Source organism: Triturus cristatus, chromosome 4_1 (assembly GCF_964204655.1).
Source record: "Triturus cristatus chromosome 4_1, aTriCri1.1, whole genome shotgun sequence".
Taxonomy (NCBI): Eukaryota; Metazoa; Chordata; class Amphibia; order Caudata; family Salamandridae; genus Triturus; species Triturus cristatus.
In genome coordinates this window covers 858,721,128-858,746,327 of record NC_140585.1, presented here as the reverse complement: position 1 = coordinate 858,746,327, position 25,200 = coordinate 858,721,128, and the positions used below count along the sequence as shown (strand labels likewise).

The following is a 25,200-nucleotide window of genomic DNA, read 5'->3' as shown; positions in this document are numbered from 1 at the left end:
ATCATCCTGTACCCTCAACTTTTTCAGATGGGTACTGGTGGTAACCTGTGATTACCATGGCCTCCTCTGTAAGCCCTAGTACATAATAGGGCAGGGGGATTAAAACTACCTCTTAAAATGCGCCACAGGGCACGTTTGCACACTGGTGAAGGGAGGGGGGCTGAGCTGACATGTGCAAACACGCCCTGTGGCCGTTTTAATTTGGGGGATAAAGTCCCCTTGAATCCTGAGTGTCCCTTGGGTCCAACTAGCCCACCAGGTATCTCTAGTTAGCACCACAGAGCAGCGTTGCAGAGCGGTGTAAAAAGTGGCACGGCCTGGACCACCTCTCTTCAACACAGCGCAGTGGTGCTTACTGGAAGCACCTGGTGGACTAGTTGGCCCCCATAGGCCCTCAGGATTGAAGGGGAATTATTTCCCCAACTTAAAACGCGCCACATGGCGTATTTGCACACATGTCACCTCAGGCCCCGCGCCCTCCCTTCACTACTGTGCAAACGCGCCCCGTGGCGCATTTTAAGTTGGGGGATTAAGTCCCCTTGAATCCTGAGGGTCGCTGGGGTGAAACTAGCCCACCAGGTACCTCCATTAAGCACCACAGAGCTGCGTTGCAGAGAGATGTAAAAAGGGGCGTGGCCTCTGAACACCCCTCTGCAACGCAGCTCCCTGGCGCATACTGGAGGTTCCTGGTGGGCTAGTTGGCCCCCAGGGACCCCCAGTATTCAAGGGTAATTAGTTCCCCATCTGCAAACACGCATTTGCAGAGTGCTGCAGGAAGGGGGCAGGGCCTCCGGCACAATGCCAGTCTTTTTTTTTTTAAGAAGGGGGTCTGTGTGGCCCCCCTACTTTTCCTTTTTTATCGGCCCCCTCCTGAGGCCATAATCGGCCCCGGGGACCCCATCCCCTGGGGCATGGCCAATTTTTTATTTATTTACATTTTTGGAGGGGGGCTGCGTGGCCCCACTCCTCGGGCCATTCATGGCCCTGGGGACCCCCTCCCCTGGGGCGGCCCTATCCGTCTGGGACCGTGGGGGGGTCCCCAATCCCCCCACGGTCCCGCCGGCTCCCCGCATCCTGCGGGAGCCGGAATTGCTTTTCCACAGGGGGAGCTGCTAAGATGCAGATCCCCATGTGGAAAACCAATCGTCTTTAGTTTTTGGAAGAGAGAGCAGGATTCCCTGCTCTCTCTTCCAAAAACCAAAGCAGTTTGCTATGACAGCAATTTCTCAGGAACTACTGAACGAATATACACCATTTAAAAAAAAGGGTGCTTTCTGAACCAAGGGCTACCCTTTTGCACAATTTGGTGTAATTCCGTTCATCAGTTTGGGCTGTAGCCGTGTCTAAAATTTCCTATGGGAAATAACATGGGGAAAACGCGTTTTGGGACCCCCCTTTTTTCTCTGCCCCCGCTTGACGAATCACCCCCAAACTGTAAGGATAGGAGCTGACCGGAACGGGCCATTAGTTTTAAAAATTTCGTGAAGATTCGTCAACCAACGCCAAAGTTATTGGGAATAGAATGTTACGATTTTCCTATGGATAATAGGTCCTAACTATAACTACCTACTGGCGACCGCCAGTAGGTAATATACACACACATACACACATCATTCCGTATGTCTAATGGGTCCACATGTTGATAAAAATATATTCAAGGGTAATTAGTTCCCCATCTGCAAACACGCATTTGCAGAGTGCTGCAGGAAGGGGGCGGGGCCTCCGGCACAATGCCAGTCTTATTTTTTTAAGAAGGGGGTCTGTGTGGCCCCCCTACTTTTCCTTTTTTATCGGCCCCCTCCTGAGGCCATAATCGGCCCCGGGGACCCCATCCCCCGGGGCATGGCCAATTTTTTATTTATTTAAATTTTTGGAGGGGGGCTGCGTGGCCCCACTCCTCGAGCCATTCATGGCCCTGGGGACCCCCTCCCCTGGGGCGGCCCTATCCGTCTAGAACCGTGGGGGGGTCCCCAATCCCCCCACGGTCCCGCCGGCTCCCCGCATCCTGCGGGAGCCGGCATTGCTTTTCCACAGGGGGAGCTGCTAAGATGCAGATCCCCATGTGGAAAACCAATCGTCTTTAGTTTTTGGAAGAGAGAGCAGGATTCCCTGCTCTCTCTTCCAAAAACCAAAGCAGTTTGCTATGACAGGGCAGGAGCCGCGAGGCTCCCGCCCTGCTATAGCAAACTGCAGTGTCCCAGGGGTGGGCACCCCGGGACACTGCAGGAGCCGGCCCTGGGGGGTGGCGGTCCCCAGGGCATGTGGGGGGGCTCGAGCCCCCCACACAGGTTAGTTTCTTTTGTTTTTTAAATAAAACACAGGCCCAGGGGGGTGGCGGTCCCCGGGGGGACCTTCGAGCCCCCGCACCCATTTATTTTAGAAGCCCCGGGGGGGGGTGGCGGTCCCCGGGGCTGGGGGGGCTGTGAGCCCCCTCTGCACATCTTTTTGAAAAGCCCCAGGTGGTGGCGGTCCCCGGGACTGGGGGCCCCTTCGGGCCCCCCATTACAATATAAAGATTGCCCCCAGGACTTGGCCCACGCGGGGGCTAAATAGTTCTACCGAGGCACAAGATGGTTGCCAACACTTCCTGGTTTGGAGTGTTGACAGCCAATTAGAATAAAGCTTGTGATCGGGAGGGTGCGCGGATCCTCCGTGCCTCTAGATATCACTATCGTTATTTCTTAATTTCTCAAAAACTACTGAACGGATTTACACCATTTTTTAAAAGGTCGCTTTCTCAGCCAAGCTCCACCTTTTTGCCAAATTTGGTGTAATTCCGTTCAGCAGTTTTTGCAATAACTGTGTCTAAAGTTTCCTATGGGAAAATGATTTTTTCACCACTATTTTTTTGAATTTCTCAGGAACTACTGAACGAATATACACCATTTAAAAAAAAGGGTGCTTTCTGAACCAAGGGCTACCCTTTTGCAAAATTTGGTGTAATTCCGTTCAGCAGTTTGGGCTGTAGCCGTGTCTAAAATTTCCTATGGGAAATAACATGGGGAAAACGCGTTTTGGGACCCCCCTTTTTTCTGTGCCCCCGCTTGACGAATCACCCCCAAACTGTAAGGATAGGAGCTGACCGGAACGGGCCATTAGTTTTAAAAATTTCGTGAAGATTCGTCAACCAACGCCAAAGTTATTGGGAATAGAATGTTACGATTTTCCTATGGATAATAGGTCCTAACTATAACTACCTACTGGCGACCGCCAGTAGGTAATATACACACACATACACACATCATTCCGTATGTCTAATGGGTCCACATGTTGATAAAAATATATTGGCAGCAACTATAGTGGGGACGAAGAGTCAATGTTAACATCCAATGTATGTTATTCATTGATGAATGACTGACATGTTTTAGATAATATAGCTGTATTGATGCCTCGGGAACAAAGAGAGCTTTGAATGATGCTTGGCCCTTTATGAGCTGAATAAGCATAATTTTGAACGACATAGTGATGAAAAGGGTCAATAGAAATGGAATAGAAAGGAACAGATGGTCTCCCATGTATCCGCATTAATTAAAAACATACATTACTGGCCTGAAGTTAAGATGGCCGCCAAATGTGACTATGAAGCCATACTTATGCACCACAAGACGTTATCAGCAGGCACAACCTCAAGGTTTATAAGGGACGGGATTAGCAATAGGGCTGCCTTTCGAATAGGTGAGACATCTGCCAAAAACGAGGCGAAGTGAGTGCATACACTGTGTGAGTGGTCGAGGCAGACTGTAATACAGTAAAATTGGTGCACGATAAGTATCCAGGCACCGAGTAATTAGGAGGGTAAGCAGTGTAAGGTATGCCCGTTTAATATTGAGAATGTATGGACTATGTGGATTTATTGAATGAGTCAGTTTAGCTTCAACCGCCACTTATGAGTACTCAAGGTGTCGTGGAAACGTTGAGGGTTAGCGGTGCCCATTTAAGGGGTTAAAAGAAATACGCTACTGTACTATGGGAAGTTACACGGTGTCTACAATAAGCATAAAAGATTCAGTAACCACTGAGGATAATGGATGGGGTGGGACGGACACAGATGAACAGCGAGGCTTTTACCTAAGGGAATACTAGGACGAACACTATGGCTTTGGCTATGAAGAGAAAGTGAATAGGGGCAGCCTAAGCCAAGAAGGGAGCCCATGGTTTAAAAAGCAATGAGCTGGTAATGAATAAGGCAGTAGGAAGATGTAGTTGCTTAAAAACTCAATATAGTAGTATGAGATGAGTTTATAACCTTTCAACATAGTTTTTTGTCTAGCATATTCAGAAGTTTTTTAAAAGTCCATAAGGGTGAACTTAAAAAAACTAAGTTCAAAATCCCTAAACCCCAAAGTAAACAATGTTTTAGGCAATGATACCCTTAGCAGATGCGAAGATAAGGTCACTAGGAGCCGCTAATGGAACTGACCGGGCCCAATGCACTGGATGAGCCCGAACCACTGCCTTAGAAGGATAAATTACCCATCTATCGATAAATACAAAGAAGCGGGAAGCTTATGAATAAAAACAATAGAGGAGGGGGTGCCTCACAAAAAGGAAAGGTGGTTAGTAGAAAGGACCCATGAAATTGTTAATGACACGCTGGTAACAGTGGCGAACTAAAAAATTGAATTATCTATATATCCTCACGGCGAGAGGACACCGGGACTAACCTAGAGGGTAGTCACAACAGATGACTATTCAAATATCTGTTTTTTTAACAGTAAGTTCTATCAATATCAGAGAGATGTTTTAAAAAGAGGGGTGTGGGACAGCGTGGATAACACCTTGCTATCTATTTCAGAAAGAAGAAAATAAGTGGAGCCTTGATACAAAGTAAATAAAATCTTGGACCACTGAAAATAAGTTGTGTACACCGAGGTAAATTTTGATTTCCGGGTTGCCTTTTTTATTATGAGACCCACGTTTTAAATACAGGTGGGCAATATGATTATGCTAGGTGCTGGCTTATATGTAGTAAAAGCACAATATGACATACTGAGAATAGGGTGTACATTTTCTCAATTGTGCCTACGGGTTGCACTAACACTAGACTGATATTTAATGTTTCAATTATTCTATATTGAATAGAGTGATTATCCTAGAATGAGTATATGAGTTTTTAATTAAGTTGTCCTGAAGAAGGTTGGGTGAATCACACAAGTACCACTGAAACGCTGCGTTGACAGAACGTTGATATTTTATTGTATGCAGATGGACACAATTTTGAGATTTTACTGTACTCAGATGGAATGAGTTGGTGAATATATGTGTTTGTTTGGTATGACAATATGATATGGAATGGTTTATTTTATGAAATAGAAAAACATTAATACTTTTTATTGATTTTAAATGAATAAGATATAGAACAAGAAATAAGAAACTACTGTATACAGTTTTCATGAGGGGAGATCAATATTCTGTGTATGAGGATTGTAATGTGCATAAACTGTGATATTTGTTATATCCAATTGTATTGGTTTTATGCATAATTGATTTAATAAAAATGAATGATTTAATATTTTAAGGAGACTAGTTTATTTGCCATTGAGAACTGGGATGTATGCTCATTGTGACTTAGTGCATGCCCACACAGCCTAAGGGAGTGGGAACTACAACTTTGTTTAAAAATTGTCTGCATGAAAGGGAAATCCTTCTTTCTTTTATTTCTTATGTGGAGCATACACATCAGACATAGCCACCTATTGCATTTGAGGGTGGCTTGTGTGTGGGAATAGCTGGCCCCAAGTGGCAAACAAGGAATGTAAAGGGCTGCGTGTGTGACATCATTTTTGCCTATGGCTCCATAAAGCCATGGGCCTTTCCTAAAGGGAAGATATACTGACAAAGTTGCTGTCTACTGAGTCTCTGTCAATGACATTGATCTTAACAAGGACAAATTACATATCAACATATTAGCAGTCTAAGTTAGGTCACAGCTGTTCGCCCTTTTACCCAAGAGGCGTAAACCAGAGAGAGGGCATTGGTCAAGTATAGGCACAGGTAAACGTCTTCGCTTCCTCTACCCACATAAAAATGCATATTCACATTTTATTTGCTTACATGTATAAATCTGAATCAATTTATTTGAAGAGCTGCAGGATCTCTGGTTTCCTAACAAGTTGTTGTGCAAACATTCCAGAAGCATCCGGTGAGTCCTGTAGCCCCGACTCCATGAGAAGTTGGACACATGATGTATGCTGACCTGCACAAGCCATGTGGAGTACTGTACAAAGAGAAGAGATTAAAGATTGACACTGATTTATAAATAGGGTTGTTAAGCAATAAGTACATAATTTCTGATGACAATAATTTTGTAGAGAAGTGAAGATCAGGTGGAATTTGTGTTGGGCTTTTGATTCAAACTGTTCCCCTGACTCTGGTAACAATTAAGCCCCAAAGCTGGTTTTTAGATTGGGTTCCGTTTGGCTTGCAAGGAGGGTGATGTGTATTAGGGGTGTGAAAGAATTTGCTTTTTCATAATTCCACAAAATGACAGCATCATTTCATATAATTTATAATAAGAGCAAACCACTCAGTGCTATTTTTGAGCACAAAATTAGTACTTTTTTAAAACATATTTTATCGAGTTTTGTCAACATATATATCACACTTGTGGACACGTTTTCCCTCCCTCCTCCAAGTTGCTGTGGACTGGACAGCTGTGTCCTCGCATTACACAGCCACATCCACTCATAACTGTTTCTCCTAACTGCAATGGGAAACATGCAGTGTAATCGTGTAGATAGCATTCAACAACAAACAGAACAACAGCCCTTATGGAGATGGGGAATGTTGTGTCATGTAAGATGTTGGGGGGGTGTACGTGGTGGGGTCGTTTGTCTAAGATCCTTGACTGTGGTGCGAGACAGGTGAGGGCAGCGGTCAGATGTGTCTCCATATGTACGTTGTGGGGGCATCACCTATGTGTGCTCATATGGTGTTTCCCATTAGGCATCGCGCCTTATAATCCTCCGGTTCCCTACGTGAGGAATGCCGGTCACGATATGATCCAAGGCCTCAGCCCAACCCCGGGGCCGTAGTCCCCTGTTAACCTTTTTCTGCAGTGCCGCTCCTTGATAATTGGCTCAAAGTCCGGCACCGCCAGTCCCCCCTACAAGGTGGGTAATATAAGTTTCGCTACTCGTTTACTTTTAGTGCTCTATATAAGTTGGAGGAGTAAAGCATCAAATATCCGAAAAATTGGGGGGCGTGGTCTCGCAGTGAGACAATATGGCCGCTAGCTAGGGTCTCTCCGAGGCCCTCTTTCCACCACGTATATCCGCATCACAGATCCAACCTCCATGGTGCCTGAAATTTGAACCGGAGGAGCAGCGTAGCCCGTAGCTGCAATCCCGATAAAAATCTGACATCCAAGGCCGGAGAAAAACACACCAACACCAGTAGCCTGCAGCCCTAGGAAGCCGGGGGTCTCGCCTAGCGGAGCTGGCCACCGTGGACGTTGAGTGGGCGGGCAGCCCCTCCCCCCTCCAACCCGGGGAGACGGAGAAGATCGGGAGTGGAGCTTGCCTCCACCCTCTACCACCACTACTGCTATGCACCCGTTTCCCTGTGCCCTGGCCTGCCACCTGTTGTCTGCGCGCCAACTCGGGGGCGCCGGGGCTGGGCCCCTTCATCTGTGCTGGAGCCTCAAGCGGGCCTCGCATGGCGGAGCTGGACGGCGCTGAGGTGAGCGGAGCTTGCGCTTTCTGAGCGGCGCCCCCGCATGGTCCAAGACGCGGCTGGGAAGAGGCTTGCTGGGTGATGCCCAGGGACGTGTGCGAAGTCCCGAAGTGGCCGAGCCTCCCACGAGGTAATCCCTGATTCGCGGCAGGCTCCACCGAGTTGCATCCGGGTGAATTGCCAACGCTGTCGATTGGCAGTGCCTTAGTGTGGGGCCCCCCTCCTTCTCCCCCCCTGCCCTGAGGTTTCTTTGACTCTCTGTACCCCGGATGGGGCATATGATCGATGGTTGAAGGGGCCCCTGCAGCATCCACAGTGCGCAATAATTACTGCAGGACTTGGAGGTTGTGCCCAAATAACCCCCAGCCTGTTGGGAACCTTCTCTTGTATGGTGTTTGCCTGCTGACTATCGCTGGTACATGTGTGGAGGGGATTAGATCTCTGGCGCCCCTGGTCGGCGCGCAGTCTTTTAACCTTCCCGGGAAACAAGAAAAGCCTCATCATGTCCAATGTCAAGGGTTCCCGGACGTGCCAGCAAAGCAGACTTGACCGATATACCTGCCCGAAGGCGGACCTGACTGAACGAAAGGTGGCAAGTGATAAGCCACAAAGCGGAGCTGAGCAGGAGCCTACTGAGCCCACAATGAAGGACTTGATGGCAGCTATCATAGGGGTCCGCACATCTATTGACACCCTCTCCTCGGAAGTAACACTGATCAGGGCTGATCTAACGAAGTATAGAGAGAAGGTCAAACAGTTAGAGGTTACCACTGCCAGCCTTGTGGAGGACACTTTGCAACTACAAATGGACATGGGGGAACTACAAAAATTCCAGAAGTTAATGGAGGACAAGCTGGACGACTATGAAGGGCGCTTGAGACGCAATAACATCTGCGTTCTCGGCGTGCCAGAGAAATCGGAGGGTCCCGCTGTTGACCTCTTCATTGAAGGTCTTATCTCGACAAAGCTGCAGCCAAAGGACCTTTCTAAATTGTCTGTAATTGAGAGGGCCCACAGAGTACCTGGGGCTCAGCCAAAGCCCGCCCCCCCCGTCCGATATTGGCCCGGCTGCTTAACTATAGAGATAGGGACACAATCCTACAAGCAGCAAGGGTCGCTCCTCCGATCCACCTAGACAACTCGGAGATCACCTTTTTCCCAGACTTCACCCGGGCAGTGCAGATGCGGCGACGCTCCTTCCTCGATGTCAAGCGCAGGTTGAGGGAAATGGGTCTCAAATACGCCATGCTCTTCCCTGCGCATCTGAGGGTGGAAATTGAGGGGAAACCCCGCTTCTTTGACCTGCCGGAGATGGCATCTGACTGGCTGGATGGCCTTACAACCTCGCCGGAAAAGATCTCCACCGACCATTGAGTAGAGCAGCGGGCTCTCGTTGAGGGGCCTCTGGTGACATTGACTAGTCTGTTTTTCTTCGTTTATGGAACACGGGCCGCCAGTGTCTGACTCATGCTGGAATTGAACTCTATGCCGGCATATTGGATACTTTCCTTTTTTATGGCCTGTGTATCCATCACATACTGCACCGGTAATCTGTAATGGTAGGAAAGGGGACTACAGGGCTCTAAGGCCTCCCCCGCATTTCTTTTCCTTTCAGTAGAATAGTTGGGCGACAGGCACTCTGCATTTAATATTCATGGGCAGTTCTGAGCCCGGAGTGCAGGGAAGCAGGGTGGGGGGATGTTGGGTGGGATTGTTGTTTATTTGTTTGTTGTTTTTTTTGCATTACCTCGACAGTACAATGCATACACACAAACCAGCTTGTGGGGACCTGTCTATCTACCAATGGGAGTACAGTGTAACAAGGAAGTTAAAATCTTAAGTTGGAATGTTAACGGATTGGGGGACAAGATCAAGAGAAGTGTTGTATTGCAGTATATTAAGAGACTGTCACCGGACATTGTGTTGCTCCAGGAATCCCACCTCATAGGCAACACGTGCAAAGTAATGCACAGATGAGGTTACTCGATGGTAACGCACGTGAGCTTTACTTCCACCTCCAGGGGCGTAGGCATTATGCAAAAAAAGTCATTTCCTCTTTCACTCACCTCCACCTATGCAGATGATTGGGGCAGATACGTCAGGATTACGGGCTCTTGGGAGGGTCGAACTGTTACATTCATGTCAATATATGCACCTCCGGGGCTACAGGGCATAACATTCACTGACCTCAGCGCTGTATTGTTAACTTTGCCTGATGGACAACTGGTGCTCGGCGGCGACTTCAACTCAATAATATCGGGGTCACTAGACAGGCACACCCCTCACACAACCCCTCCAGCAGCACATACCTTCTCCGGTTTCCTAGAAGTGATGGGGCTGATAGATAGTTGGAGAGCATACAACCCAGACAAGATCCAACACACCTTTCATTCAGGGGCACATAATAGCTTATCCCGCCTTGACTACATAATTGTTCCGGCTCCACAAATTACAGACATTTACGAAATCCGTCACCTGGCCAGAGGTATTTCCGATCACTCCCCTCTGCGGGTTCACATAGTACTAGACCACACGCAGGTGGGACGAGTTGCCCCAATAAACCCTTGGTACCTCAAGAATCCCAAAATTAGGAAAGACCTCAATAAAGCTATTGACAATTACTTTCTTGAGAACGAACACACAGTTGAGTCCCCCCAAATATTATGGGAAGCTTTCAAAATGGTGGTCCGAGGGCAGGCCCTTTCTCTGGTTGCGTGCTCCAAGAAGGACAGGGTGAAAGACATCTCCCACATAGAACAGGAGATTTATCGTCTAGAGCAGGATGTCAACTCAGACACCACACTCCCTCCGGCTGCGACAGGAGGAGTACCGGGCATTGGTCACTGATCGAGCCAAACAAATGGGACAGGAAAGGCCCTAGGCCCAAACGGCATTCCAATCGAACTTTATAAACTTCGGCTGGATAAATTGGCCCCCTAAAATCCATGTTCGAAGAAAGCCTTAAGCAGGGGTCACTGCCATATGATCAGAAGATTTCCACCATTGTCGCAATCTACAAGGAAGGGAAACCCAAAACGGAGTGCACCTTCTATCGACCTATATCGTTACTAAACGCGGAACCCAAAATTCTAGCTAAAGTACTTGCCACGAGGCTGATTAAGGTGATAGGCGATCTAGTCCACCCAGATCAATCAGGATTCATGCCTATAAGAAACACTGCTCTTAATCTACGCAGACTGCACGGAGTCTTGGGCAGAGTGCCGACGATACGCGAGGATGCCGTTATAGTCTCCCTAGGTGCCACAATGGCCTTTGATACGTTGGAGTGGCCGTACCTCTTTGCAGTACTCGCCAAACTAGGGTTTGGGCCTAATTTCTGCCGGTGGGTGCAACTGCTATATAGCGCGCCGATGGCTCAGATAGTCGTGAACAACAGGAAGTCAGAACCCTTTACACTCAGCCGGGGGACCCGTCAGGGGTGCCCACTTTCTCCTTTACTGTTCGCTTTGGCCCTTGAACCTTTGGCGGCGTGGATATGTAAGGATGTAATGATCTGTGGCATACGTTGGTCGGCGGACTGGGAGGACCGTATATCTTTATATGCAGACGATATTCTTCTTTATCTCACGTCCCCGAAGAGATCCTTGATAGTAGTCTTTGACATATTGGATATTTTTGGCAGGTACTCTGGGTTTCGCGTCAATTGGCAAAAATCGCTCCCCTATGTCCTCTTGGGGAACTCCCCCCTCTACCCCGCAACTGCCCAATTCCTGTAGTCTCAGAAGGCTTCAAATATCTAGGCATATTTATCTCTCTTGATTCCTCAGTCCGATACGCCCGTAATCTGATTCCCCCAATGCAGAGGCTTAGAATTCACATACTAAACTGGAAGTCGCTCCCGCTCTCACTTTTGGGCAAAGTCACGCTATTTAAAATGATGTCGCTGCCCCGTTTCCTGTACGCTCTGCAGAATTCAACAGACCCTGTCCCAAACTCATATTTTAAAGATCTCGAGGGGCTCCTACGAGACCTTCTCTGGGGAGGATGACCACGTATTGCTCTAAAAAAGCTGACACTTAGTTGGTACGATGGCGGAATTGGCCTACCTGATATTAGAAAATATTATAGAGACGCACATCTCACAGCCATCAATCATTGCACATATGGACGCCCTGACAACCCGGGGTTTCTTATGGATCATTATGGATCATTGGCTTCTATTCAATGGTACTTTCTCCCGGGCACTATACTCAACACCAAGCAAATTCCCACTCACCGCCCCCACTGACCACACAGTCAAAATTTGGCACTCTGCAACTAAGTCACTCGGCTGGCACAACAAGTTAACTCTCGCAACGCCTCTGTGGGACTCACAAAAACTGGGATACATGGGAAACTCAAAGGGGTTTGATAAATGGGACCTAGTAGGCATCTCCCAAGTTAAGGACCTTTTGTGCGCAGAGGGGGTGAAGCCCTTTAACACTCTCCAAACTCAGTATGCCCTTACGGATTCTGAGCTCTATCGATACTTACAAATCAGACACTCGCTACAAACAGCATTTCCCGGAGGCTCTACTCCACCAGATGCCTCTCCACTGGAGGATAGACTACTGGATGGCCACCTGCCTGACAGGGCCATTTCCCTGACATATCGAAAACTCATTAATAATATAGAAAACCCCCTATTGAAACTACGAGACAAATGGACGGAGGACGGAATAGAGTTAGATGATGAAACCTGGCAGGAAGCGGTCTCCTCTCCCAAAACGGTTGCTATCCCGGCGCGAATAAGACTGGTGCAACTGAAGATCCTCCACAGAATTTACATAACCGGGCCCCAGCTTGTGCACATGGGTGGAGTGACAGATAACTCTTGTAGGAGGGGAGGCACGCTACTGGGTACATTCATGCATATACTATGGCATTGTGAGCAGATCCATGAATATTGGCGCAATATACACACAATCATGAGTGAAGTATTGGGGGTAGAAATCAAGCTGGAAGCGCCCAGGTGCCTTCTCATTATCTGGGAACCTACCGTCCTAAACACTTATCATGAGAAATGGGTCACGCTTGGCTGAATGATCGCCAAGAGAAATATTGCACAACTCTGGGGAGCCCCGCAACCGCCCACGATCACAGATTGGGAGCGGGATCTTGACTGGAGTATGTTTAGAGAAATAACAGTTTATATGGCCCGTGGTTGCCCCCGCAAATGGTCCAAGGTGTGGGCACCCTGGAATGCATACCATGGCGATATATGTACCCCTCCTCGTGATGCTGAAGATATTAATCCCCCATCCCCGTGATTTTCAATGATTTATGCTGTTACAATTACTGATTTTGTGCATATGTGCATGTATGTCGAGATTGTTCAATAAAAAGATTTATTGAAAAAAAAAATATCTGAAAATCTTTTCTGGAGATTTCAATGGGGAGTGCTGTGAAGTGATAGAGTAACCTGGGGAGGATTGCCATCTTGATCACGGCTCTACTGCCCATAACAAATAATGGCAGCATCAGCGAGAATCGGAATTGCAGGTCACAGTGAGGCCACAGCTGTTGGGACGTTGTTGTCCAGCAACTGTTGCTGTGTGTGATATGCGGATACCTAGATATTTTATCATGTTCGGTGCCCACCGCAATGAATCCTCTAAAGCTGTAGGCTTAGGTCCCCTGCCAGCACTCCCCAAGAAAAATACCACAGGATTTCTCCTGAATTACTCTCAGTCCCAACAGCTTCCCAAGTGCCAGTGTCCCAACTACCCACTGGACATCTGAAGCCTCCCCCGCTTGTACAGTAACATATTATCAGCATATAGGGACAAGTAGAAGAAAGCCTCATTAATCCTGAGTCCATGGTGGTGGATACCCTGTCATAACACATTGGCCAAAGGCTCAAATGCCATTGCAACCTATTTAATCAAGGGTATCTACAATATTACTTTAAGGCTTGGGTACAGGGGACATCACAATCAATTATGTATACAAAAAAAAAGCCTGTTTATTTATAAAAAATCAATCTGCAATGATTACTTACCCACTGTTATTTCATAAAATATTTCTATCACATTTCTTTAGCTTGCATTATTCATAAAAAATGCATATCAATAACCTAAACACACTCCATTCATATATATGAACAATTTTATTTTGTCATGTTACATAAAAAATAAATATTTTCATTATAAAAATACAATCAACAGAAAAATAGATGAATAAAACAGATCCACCAACCCCAGCCAATCTTATCTTCATACCAGGCATTTAATCATGCATACTCCAAAGACTACTCTCAATCCCCCGGATGTCCTCATAAAAACACAATGAGGAGATCCCTCTCTGGTCTTCCATCAATATGTCTTGACCAAAGGGCTCAGCACACAGTCACTGCACATTTCGGTGACCTCGATAACTTAAAACCACCTTCTTCAGGGGTAAGTCATGCTCTAAATTTTTATATCTGGCATGTCTCATCATTCTGTAGTTGACTCTTGTCAAGAATTCCTGTCATGCGAGGGGAAGAAAACGGTAACCAGCGAAAACGGACTACATCTCCCAGGATGCTTAGCGGTTGAGAGGTTATGTAAACAGGAGAGCTGTTACATAACTCAAGGAAAACATGCCCTTATGTAAACAGGAGAGCTGTTACATAACTCAAGGAAAACACGCCCTTATGTAAACAGGAGAGCTGTTACATAACTCAAGGAAAACACGCCCTATAAAGGGAGGAACCGGGAGGTACAACGCTGTCGGATATTGTGTTTACACCGACGTACCTGCTTCGTGAAGAGCAGTGTTCCGGAGTGGTGCTCCAGTAAGGCAAGAACGGAGGTAGGTCGAGTCGTTACTCCCTGGGCCGTGTCTTGCCCTATCGTCACCTGTGAAGGACCCGGAAGCTCTACCGGTCAACCATTGAGCTTCGCTTTTTGACTCGGCTGAGTCAAAGCGCAGTGGCGCTTTTTGCTGGTTGGAGTCGTAACTCCCAGCCAGACCAGAGATACAGGGACTGCCAGCTGTAACGCACACCAGGAGGTGTTTGCCGCGTTACAGACTCGGAAGTCCACAGGATCGATCGAGCAGCTGCTCTCGGTTCAGTCTTCTTGCTATTTGATTGGGGTATCGGTGACGCATCACCAGGAGGTGACTCCGCGTCCCGGTGCAGTCTGAGGAAGAGGTTGAGCGGCTGCTCCCTTAAGGAGGTAGAGACCCCGGCTGGGTGTTTCCCTGACTCCTCGATTCTCCCCAACACTCTTCGTGCCCCTCACAGCCTACCGATTGGCATTGTCGGCCATTTCATTTCTGCCCTCTGTTGGCATACGCCGGGATCGGCGTATATGCAGAGGACGGTTAGGACCATCCGTGCGGTGGGCTGGTAACGTACTTAGCCTGGAGGATTCCAGTGACTATAACTTTTGTTTATTCTTTGGATTATTTTTGCCTTCATTAAAATAACTAACCCTTCACAAGTGGTTGCGTCCTCATTATCGTGTCTGTTAAACGATCCTGAGACGTTCAGGGCGTTACAACTCTAAGTATAATCTTTAATGTGTATAACTCTCTTATGAATGCCAATTGTAGGCACCTTTTTAAAACGCTCTCCTTGTCATCGGAGGTTGATCTAAATCCATAAATTCAACACTGACAGCGGTATCTGGGGTTTAAGGGTGCCCCCTGCAATGTTAGCATAAACGGGGCATAGTCTGAGTGTGTTCTTGCTAGATATTCTCCCGCTAGCACTTTGGTTTGTAATGTTTTGTTACAAAGAATCTTTTCAAGACCGACGTCCAGGGAGTGCAACCCTGAATTGTATGAGTCGTACTTAAGGGGAGGTTTCACAAACTCTAGGCGTCCACTAATTCCAAGATCTCTACCCAGTGCCAACACCCCATAGCAGTTCTGTGTGGTGGGCGCCCGGTAGAGATGGGTGTGATCTATCTAGATTCCTGTCAGCAACACAATTAAAGTCTCCTCCCTCCATTATCCATTAGGGGGTAGTTGGCAACCTTAGCTAGTACTGGGGCTAACTTATCTAAAAACGTGCACTGGTCTATATTGGGTGATTATATATTCAGTAAAGTTATGTCCTTCCTATCTAGTCCTGCTTGCAGTAGGTATCGCACTTCCTTATCCACCATTTCAGTGTGAATGGCACCTGTGGGAAGATCCATATGAGTACTCCCCTACGAATACAAAGTAGGATGTGCAATATACCTAGCCCCTTTACCTCTTTTGCAGTTTCTGCCCCTCCGTGCTCGCTAGGTGTGTCTCCTGTAGGAAGACTACTTGGGCTTTTTGCTGTTTGAGGTATGCCTTTACATTGTAATGTTTAGTCTGAGAATAAAGTCCAAGCACATTCCATGTAATTATACGTATGTGCATTATTTGCCTGTGATAGAGCGGGAATTTCATGATCCTTCCCCATCGTTGTTGTGCAGTATCCTTCATTCTCTAGCATTGGGTAACATTAAAACAGTGCTAAACATGGCCGTGATATAGAACATTCCCAACTCCCAACCCAGGACTGTGGAGCCAAAGCACCCTAACCAAACTAGAACAATTGCTCACCAGAGTGCATCAGGAGGTGGACTGCCAGCCAGGCCAGCCTGTTTCTGCCCTCCTGTGCCTGTGGGAGCGTGACCAATCCCATTATCTAGTTTAGTTACGTTATTGTGTTTGAGCGGTCACTCCATAGCACAGGCCCTCATGAGATCCACCACAACCCCTACTATTTCCAGTATGTGTTTGCTTATGCTTATTGTGAATGCTCATGGTCCACAGTTTCTAGAGGTCGTCTGCCAGCCTGGTTGTTAGTGCCAGCCCATGTGCTGCGCCCCAGTAGAGGTGCCCAAGCCACTGGTGTCTGCCTGAGTCTGTGCCAGGATCCGAGCCCAGCACCTTAAACATGTTTTTATGATAATGCGTGACATCCACCAGTACTTGTGCTCTCGCCTCTGCCGCCTGTTCTTCCGTGGGGCGGTTCCAGGTCTGTCTGCTGCGTCTCAGAGTTCTCCTGCATTCCCAGGTCTCTCTGGTCACCTCATCCTCACATTGAGTGTTCATGCCCTTGGACTGCAGCTAGGTCCATGTCTCCTCTGGAGAGTGGAAGAAATTCGAGGTCTCTCCTCCACCAATTGTAGCCTTGCTGGGAAGAGGAGGAGGTACCGTATTCCTAGTGCGCACAATTGTCTCTTGGCAGCTGTGTGCGAATCTTGATGGGCCTGAACAGTCGCGGTATAATCCATGTATGGAGATACAGTGGTAACCTCACATTTACACGGCCCCTTGGCTCTGAAGAGTTGCAAAACAAATTCCTATCCCTGTAATTGAGCAGCTTTGCAATAATTGGGTGAGGAATTGGGCCCAGTCGCAGTGGAAACCCTGTAATGCGATGCATTCTTTCAATGGAGAAGGATTAGCCAATACCGTCTCTGTTAGTCAGTGCTTCAGAAAGTGTTCTGTGTTGGGGCCTTCTGCTTTTTCTGGAATCTCCAGCAGGCGAATATTGTTGCACTTGGTGCGGCCCTCTGCATCCTCAACTCTGCTCCAGAGTTCCTTCACCTACACAACCACTTGTTGCAGTTGATTCTGCACATCCTGCACCGTGTGGCATAATGCTGTTAATGTGGACTCTGTGTCATCCACGCGGTCTAAGAGCCTCTTGTGATCATCAAGCAACAAGGACACCACCACTGCCACAGTGTTGATCTTTGTTTCAGGGGCAGTTTTGATATTGTGAATAGCTTTAAGTTATTTTTCCAACTGGCTTGCATATTTCTCCAGGGTCGTTTCTACCTGGATTAGTAGACCCTTTCCAGACTAGGTCAGGAGTATAGGCGTCCCATCATGAGGAGCACTGGGGAGCATTTTTGCCAACTTTCAGGATCTATAGTGTGCGCCAGTAGTCAATGCCAGATTTTTACCTGGTTTCACTAGTGAGTGAGACCACGTACCTGCTAAGCCCAGTACTGCGACTTGGGGTAACTCTCCCTGGGCCTCAACCCCTCACAGCTTGTTGCGGGCTGATGCTACCCACACATAGCGGTGGGGAAAAGCTCCAGGACACCCCTGTGACCGATAGGGTAGTCCCAGGGCGCTTCCACCCCCCCCAATGTGTGGATAGCATCGGCCCGCAACAAGTCTCCCGAGCAGCCTAGTCAGGCAGCACACTCAAGAATGTGGCAAAAACACTCTGAGAACATGCAAATTAGCTCTCCGATCGCTGGGCAGTCACTCCATTGGAGTTTTCCCAGCTGGAGCCTATTTGCCAAGCAGCTGCAGCCCTTAGGACTCCCTTGGTTTCTCCTCGAATGCAGTTCGATAGTAGGGTGGGGGATTCCAGCTTAGGCCTCCACCTCCCAAAGCACTTTGGCATTGCAGCGCCCACACATCAAGCGCGGTCCGCAAGGTGGTGGCTATGATCCAAGGCGACAGCCAGATCAAGGCCCAAGTCTGCAGCCCCGAAATCGACATTTGGTCTCTCTGCCCTATGGCTTTTGATCTCCTGGGGGAGGGGGTATCTTGTTCAAATGGGCGCACCTGCTCCCCTCACCAGACCGCGCCCGTCAGAGGTCTTCAGTTATGATCCCGGCAGCGGCTTCAAACGCCGGGGCTCACGCTTGTCCCCATCGGACCCCCTCAAAGTATGAACCGAGCTAGGTAATAACAGATTCATCCGCTATTATAGGCACGGCTCGGGGAGTGGTGGGCAACGGGGAGGAAATTCAAAGGCCTCAATGAAAGCACAGGTCTGTGCGTCCAATCACGCTGCCATTTTCCCCACGCTCCCAGTGTGAAATGCGTCCTTGCAGCAATTTTTAACACAAAAACGTATTCCGTGTTTAAAAATTGTGAAGAATTCAAAAACAATGCATGTAACAACCACTTGAACTCTGCGATTCCTGTGCACTTACTTTATATATTTACAGTAAATGGTGAGCTTTCAGCAATTTTTTCAGCAAATGGCACATAAATACGCAAAGTGTCACATGGCGAAATTTCATGTTAGAAGCATAATGCAAAATTTGAAAATTGATGCAAATGATGCTGGTGTAATTTAAAGTTCACGTCTGAGATCATTTCCTCGCACACCATGAGGGAAACGGCTAGCAAAGCAAGGACTCGCACGCTGTGTGGGAAACGGCCAGGGAGAGCAAGGACTCCACCTCCCAGCAGCCCGAGGGGCCGCCAGCGACGCCTCTTTTTCCACACCCGGAGGCGCGTTAAAGCCTGTGGCGGGCTGCCACACCATGGGACACACGCGGGTGTGCCCTGGCGGGCCCGTCTGCGCCCGCCAGAGACCGGAGGAGGCCGGGCCGGGCCACCCCTCTGACAAGCATTATCCTCCAAGCCCTGTTGAGGTGAGTCACATACATTTAGCAACTGTGATTGCTGAGACATTCAACCATGGGGAAACGTACTGTCATACCATGCTCCCGCCCCTCGACCTCCATAGATAGCATGCTGGAAAGAGCAGTTAATATTGTTGCTACCGAGATTGAGTTAACCAAGAGGCGACTGTCCTTGGGATTGGCAGCTCCACAGACTGCTCCTTTGGTAGTGGAGGCTCAAGATGACCGTGATGCACCCCCCCGACACCGAGTTTATTGTTCAGTGCCACCAGTCATTCACCAATTTTAGGAGCTGGCTACAACAAGGAGAGAAATCAAGGCAATGAGGGCAATGAGGATTTACCAACGGTGGCCTATAGCACAGAAAGCATATTAAATATGGATGCCTCCCTGAATCCAGCAATCACAGGGGCAAAAAGGAAAAGAAAACCGGCTAAACCCACCAGCTCCCAAGGAAACAACCCCCTCGTGTTAAACAACAACGCATTGCCCTGAGTTCATGGATTTAGGGCATGTTGTCCTCTGTGAATGTGGAGACTGCTAAGGCCACTGTTGACTTAACATCAGCTGAGACATTAAACTATTCCATCCATACACAGACTGATTCCACAGCAGTTACTTCAACTCGTTTTAGACTTGGCGACACCTCAATCGACATTATAGTGTCCAACAAGGCGAGGTTTACAACTTGCAGTCCTCTAGTGCGCACAGCCTTAATCAACAACCGCAGGCCCCGACACCAATGCCCATTCCCTCCACCAGTGCCTGTGAGACCTGCAGCAAAGTCAAGGAATGCTTTTTATCTAAATCCATTCCCGCCCAGAAAAACACATTGATTACAGGATGCACTAATAGTCCACCTCCACCTAAACACCCAGCTGTTAAAGTTACCCCAGCAACCTCTGTAAATAAAGCCATTTTAGGGTGCAATATGCAGGGTGTGACCGCAACTATCGAAAATCATGCTAGTAGGGCGACCGCTGAGGCCAGTAAAGAAGTCCTTAGCCTACCGCCGGCTGCATGTCCCTATGTATTAGTTTTGGCAGGTTTTCCCCCCTTAAGAAAAAATCAAACTGAGATCTGGGACCAATTGCGAAATAAAAGCGCTGACTGGCTTGTAAAACACAAAGGGCTTAGGGTGGCAAACATTAGCGACATAATGGTACGCAGGGTAGGGTGGGTCGGCTCCTCATTGAAGAACATTGATGGTGACTGTACTGCCATTAATTTTCGACGACCTTCACTGGTAAGATCTATATTGATGACACAGGAACTTACCAGCACTATTCCAACTCTCATCGGGTCACTAACCCTGGGATTTTTTTTTTACAAACCGACCCCGGGGATAAATACCCTTGACACTTTTCCACACATGGTGCATAACAGGTTTTCCACCCTGTCTGGTTTAGACAGCCTGGATTTACTGTTATCTAACCCCACATCAGTTGAGACTGTCACCACCCCAATCATGACTAATTCCTCAGGACATGCCACCATAGACCTTCATGACCCAAACGTACATGTACTGAGCTGGAATGGTGCCGGCTTAGAGTCCAAAATAAGTTCTGATGATTGGGTAAACATAGTTCAAAAATATGACATTCTCATGTTTCAAGAAACTTGGGCTACACGGTACTTATATCTAGAAGGGTTTGTATGTTTTAACATTATTGTACCAGCTCCCAAAGCAGGCCGCCCATCCGGCTCTTGTCACAAATATTGACAACCTTCAAGCCTTGAGCTACACACGGGGGGCTCTAATTTGCTTCATTAATTTTTATAATAATGATTTCTTGACTTCACCAAACACTAATTTTATTAATTTGTTTAATTTCATCTTACAAAGCCAAAAGGTGTTTCATAATTTAGCTGGTATCTGTCTAGGTGGCGACTTCAACTCCAGGATCCCTAGGGAAAACAAACCAGTTACAGTTCACCCGGCTTATGTGCCCCCATCTAAAAGGGGGGCAGAACTGCTGGACCATTTGTCTAACCACAATTTATTAAATGTGATGGAAATCGCGGCTGTACATCATAAATTAATGATAATCGTTCCATACCAACGTACAGAGGTCGCGGTTGCGCTTCCTACAATAGATTATGTCTTCATATCTGCCTCACTAGAGGACTTCTTATTAAAGGCTGAGGTCATACCAACTGTGCAGGGCGACCATAACCCAATTGCGACTACAATTAGACTCGCCCCTAGACCAGATTTTGCCAAAGAGCATGGGGCCAGTAACTTAGCGCCCTCCACTGATAACTTGAAAGTGATTTGGAAAGGTGTCGATAATAACAACCTATTTTTTAGAATGATAACAGCACATCCATCACTCATTGACACTTGTTTGTCACCTATCGACCCCAACCCAGAGGCAATTAATGCCTTTAGCCACCTATGCTGAGGTATTAAACGACTAATCTCTAGGCCCGCATCAGACATTAACCAGAGCCCAAGATGGTTCAACAATGCCTGCTCACGAGCAAATAGAGAGCTCCGTACAGCACTTGCAACGACACTAGGGGATGCAACTTCTGTTAAGTCCCTGAGGTGTCATTACAAACAAGTGGCCAGGCAAGGAAAGGATGAGTTCCTAAAAGAACGCTGGGATAATCTTGCTTGTGCTGCCAGACTTAACAACGGAAATGGTTTTTGGGCAGCAGTTAAAGACATGCGATCTATGGGCCTTACACTTACTCCCTTAAGTTGTAACATAACTAGTGAAGCTTGGGAAGCCAACTTCTCTAAGATTTATTTAGCTCAATCCCAGAGTGAAGAACCCTTCAACCATCATGCTGCCTCGCGGATTCAGATATCCGTGTTAGAAGTTGAGGACGCCATCCACCAAAGCTTAGGCAACAAGGCTCCCGGCCCTGACGGGCATCCCATCGACCTCATCAAGAAACCACCAGAGTTCTGGGCACCCCTTTTACTTAATGTTTTTAATAATTTAACAACTGCTTCTATTCCTAGCCCATGGCTTACCAGCATATCGTTACGATTTTTAAAAAAGGGCACCGATCCAACCCTAGTTGCCATAGACCGATCTCTCCGATCGACAATACACTGAAGATTCTTGGGAGGGTCCTGTTTAACAAGATCAGGTCTTGGGCAGAGGAGGAACACATTTTAAACTTCTGGAAGCTAGGTTTTACAAGCAAAATAGTGCCTAAACCTAAATTTGATTGTTGGCAAATACACCATAGCTCGGAAATCCCCCATTTACCTGGCTTTTATGGACCTCACCTCAGCCTTTGATTTTGTTAATAGGTCATGCTTATGGTCGGTCCTCTTAAAATATGGGTTGGATGAGGACCTAGTCCATTTTTTAGCCTATTTGCACAGGGATTTGAAAGTACGGGTGAGGATCAGCAAGGACGGGGAGGTTTCACGGGATATTAATATTGGTAGAGGGGTCAGTCAGGGGTGCGTACTGGCCCCTCTCCTATTTATTTTATATATTAATGACTTACACAATGTATTGTCCGAACTTACTAACGACGATCCGAGAATCAACGGTAACACACTCCCCGCCTTACTGTATGCGGATGATGCGGTCCTAATGGGCCGCACACCCAATGCACTACGCATTTTAGTTCAGGGCTTTGTGGATTTAGATCTTTGGACCAATTTAAAGAAAATTGTTTATAATGGCCTGCGGCCCAAGCACCTTACCAATTCAATTACCTCAGGATCTGAACGCTTATTACGCACTTGCAATTTCCCATATTTGGGGTTAGTATTTTCAGCCAACGGTTCCTGGGTAGCTCATGAGGCCCATAGCAGAAGTACATTTTTAAAAGCTACCAATTCAATTTTGTGCCTCCCACAACCAAAAAGAGCAGAGGTGGTTTTACCTATAACTAAAATTTATAAAATACAGTGCATTCCCACTGCAACATACGGCGCTGACGTTTGGGGTTTTACAAAATGTAGTACTGTCCAGGGAGAGGAAAATAGATTTTGTCGGAAACTTCTGGGAGCCCCACTTTCCTCCTCATAAGTAATTAAAATGATTTAATATTGAAGATTACATTAGGGCTCGTCCTGCCATATTCTGGCTAAAAGTTTGGCAGAACCCGGCAGCGGCCTTAATGAGAGATATAGTTGTTGATTGCCTCAAATGTGATCGGGCGGGGACATACCTTGGCTTGCCGCTGTTAGAAAAAGTTTGATCAGCGTGAATCTCGAACATATTTTTGCAAATCCAAGTAACATGGAAGGTATACATAAAAAGACCTTCCAGGAGGCTCTATATGACCAATATAGTAACATAAGATATGTAACAGAGCTCTCGAAATCGTTATTTGCAAGGTACATGTCCCTGGAGAACGCAACTCGTCCCCTATCACATCTGCCATCCAGCTATCTATTAAAGAATATAGGTCGCTGGGAGAGAAGCTTGCTCTTCCGCCTTAGGGTTGGCACTCTAAAATATTTGCTTTGCTTCTCTATAGGGTTTAATATCAATCTTGAGCAAACACATTGCCCTTGTGGCAACCGCAGCAATCAATCAATGTCACATTTTTTATTCTTTTGTAATTTTTATCAAAAATATACCAAACAATTTCTGATCCCTTTCTTTAGGGTAACTGCCATTACTGATTATAGAGCAGCATATATGGAAATTCTTAAACTTAAGGTGCATGACTTGGTTTACTGTGTAAGTTCTTTCTTGAAAGTGGCAGTTCGTTCACGTGCTTCAATGAGCACCCCATGACATATCTGATTGCACTTTATTACATCATGCTGCTATTCGATATGAGTTACAAATTCTCAATTGGACAGTGTTCTGCAAGAAGTTGCTGTTCTGCATACCATGTTTTTCTTCTTTACAGTTTATATTTGATTGCACTTTATTGCATTATGCTGCTACTTGGTTACATCTGATTGCACTTTATTACATTATGCTGATATCTGCTAAGGGCTATAAGCTCTCATTCGGTTAATGTTTTTTATGAAGTTGCTGTCTCCCACATTATGTCTTCTTTTATAACATATGTATTTTTATTGTTGTCTTTTGGTATGCACCACAAGCCCCTATTTGTCCACTGTTTTCTATGCTGCTATTATTTTACATACTGTGTATTTTTTGTAAATGTATGCATTTCTGCTGGTATTTCGACCTGTGCTTTTATGGATATTTTATATCCAAATAAAGATTTATTGAATGAATTTAAAGTTCACCCAGTGCTAATGTGAACGCAGCAGTAAGCCAAGTATTCCCTGATCCGCCAGGGTTGTAGCAGTCAACTAATCATGTTTTAAGCTTTATGGGAGAAGGTTAGAGGATAGATACCATAGACAATAACACACAGATATTATCAAAGACAATACATGTGAATGTCCAATCAGACTTATTGACCAAATCAAAGGAAATGTTTTATTTTGTACACAACAGAGGAATACATAACCACCCAGAAGAGTTTTGAAACCTCTAAAATCAGTTTGTTCTCTCACCTAAACCTTCTTTTTTTGTTCTTTTCCTGTAAACAATTTGAGACAAGGAATACGACTTATCATTCTCCTCTCCAGGTACACATTTAGCTTGGATTATGAACTATTTTAGCCTAAGTGAACACTTCACTATGCAAGAGTGGCTTCTACTTTATCTTTGAATGGCAAAGAAGTTTGGCGAGGCTTCAAATACCTACCAATATGCAAGTGGCTTTATCTAAATGAAAGAGTGCATTGCATGCATTCTAAATTTCTTAATGTTCTTAGAAATTCAATCTTCCCCTTCCCTTCAATGTAGGCATCTATCACTAACATAGATTTGTCATTCGTGTAAAATGGCCTTAACACAGATGAGAAACAATTGTTTCTTTAATCATCATGGTAAAAGTTTGTTCATACGGATCTCTCAATTCAAATTTAGTACCCCATTTCATTAGCTCTTTCATAACAATTACTGTCTAAAAATAGTGAACACATATGAAACCATAGTCCACAAACCACCAAAATTACATCAGCACACTGTAGCCTCTAGAGTTGAGGAGCAAACCTCATAGCACCAATTAACTTGGTTTTAGACTTTACACCCTCACTCGAATTCCTGCAACCCAACAATTCCTTAGCATGTCCTGCAAATGTGCATCTTTCCTTTAAAATGCTCAATACATTTGCAGTTCTAAATGAAGATGCACATTCATCATCAGGTTACTTCTGGTCAAGACATAACGCAACACATACTGTTCTTTTTACACATCGTGG

The 25,200-nt window shown here is 46.5% G+C and overlaps 1 protein-coding gene across 2 annotated transcripts in view; it reads right to left on the bottom strand.

Annotated features, from left to right (window-relative positions):
• Positions 1–25,200, bottom strand: part of ANKRD16 (ankyrin repeat domain 16) — a 213,727-nt gene that overhangs the window by 6,559 nt on the left and 181,968 nt on the right. For both annotated transcript variants that reach the window (XM_085653567.1, XM_085653568.1), the window contains one exon: positions 6,055–6,217. In XM_085653567.1, coding sequence (XP_085509693.1) covers positions 6,075–6,217 — 143 coding nt within the window. In that variant the 3' untranslated portion in view covers positions 6,055–6,074. The remainder of the gene's footprint in view (positions 1–6,054; positions 6,218–25,200) is intronic.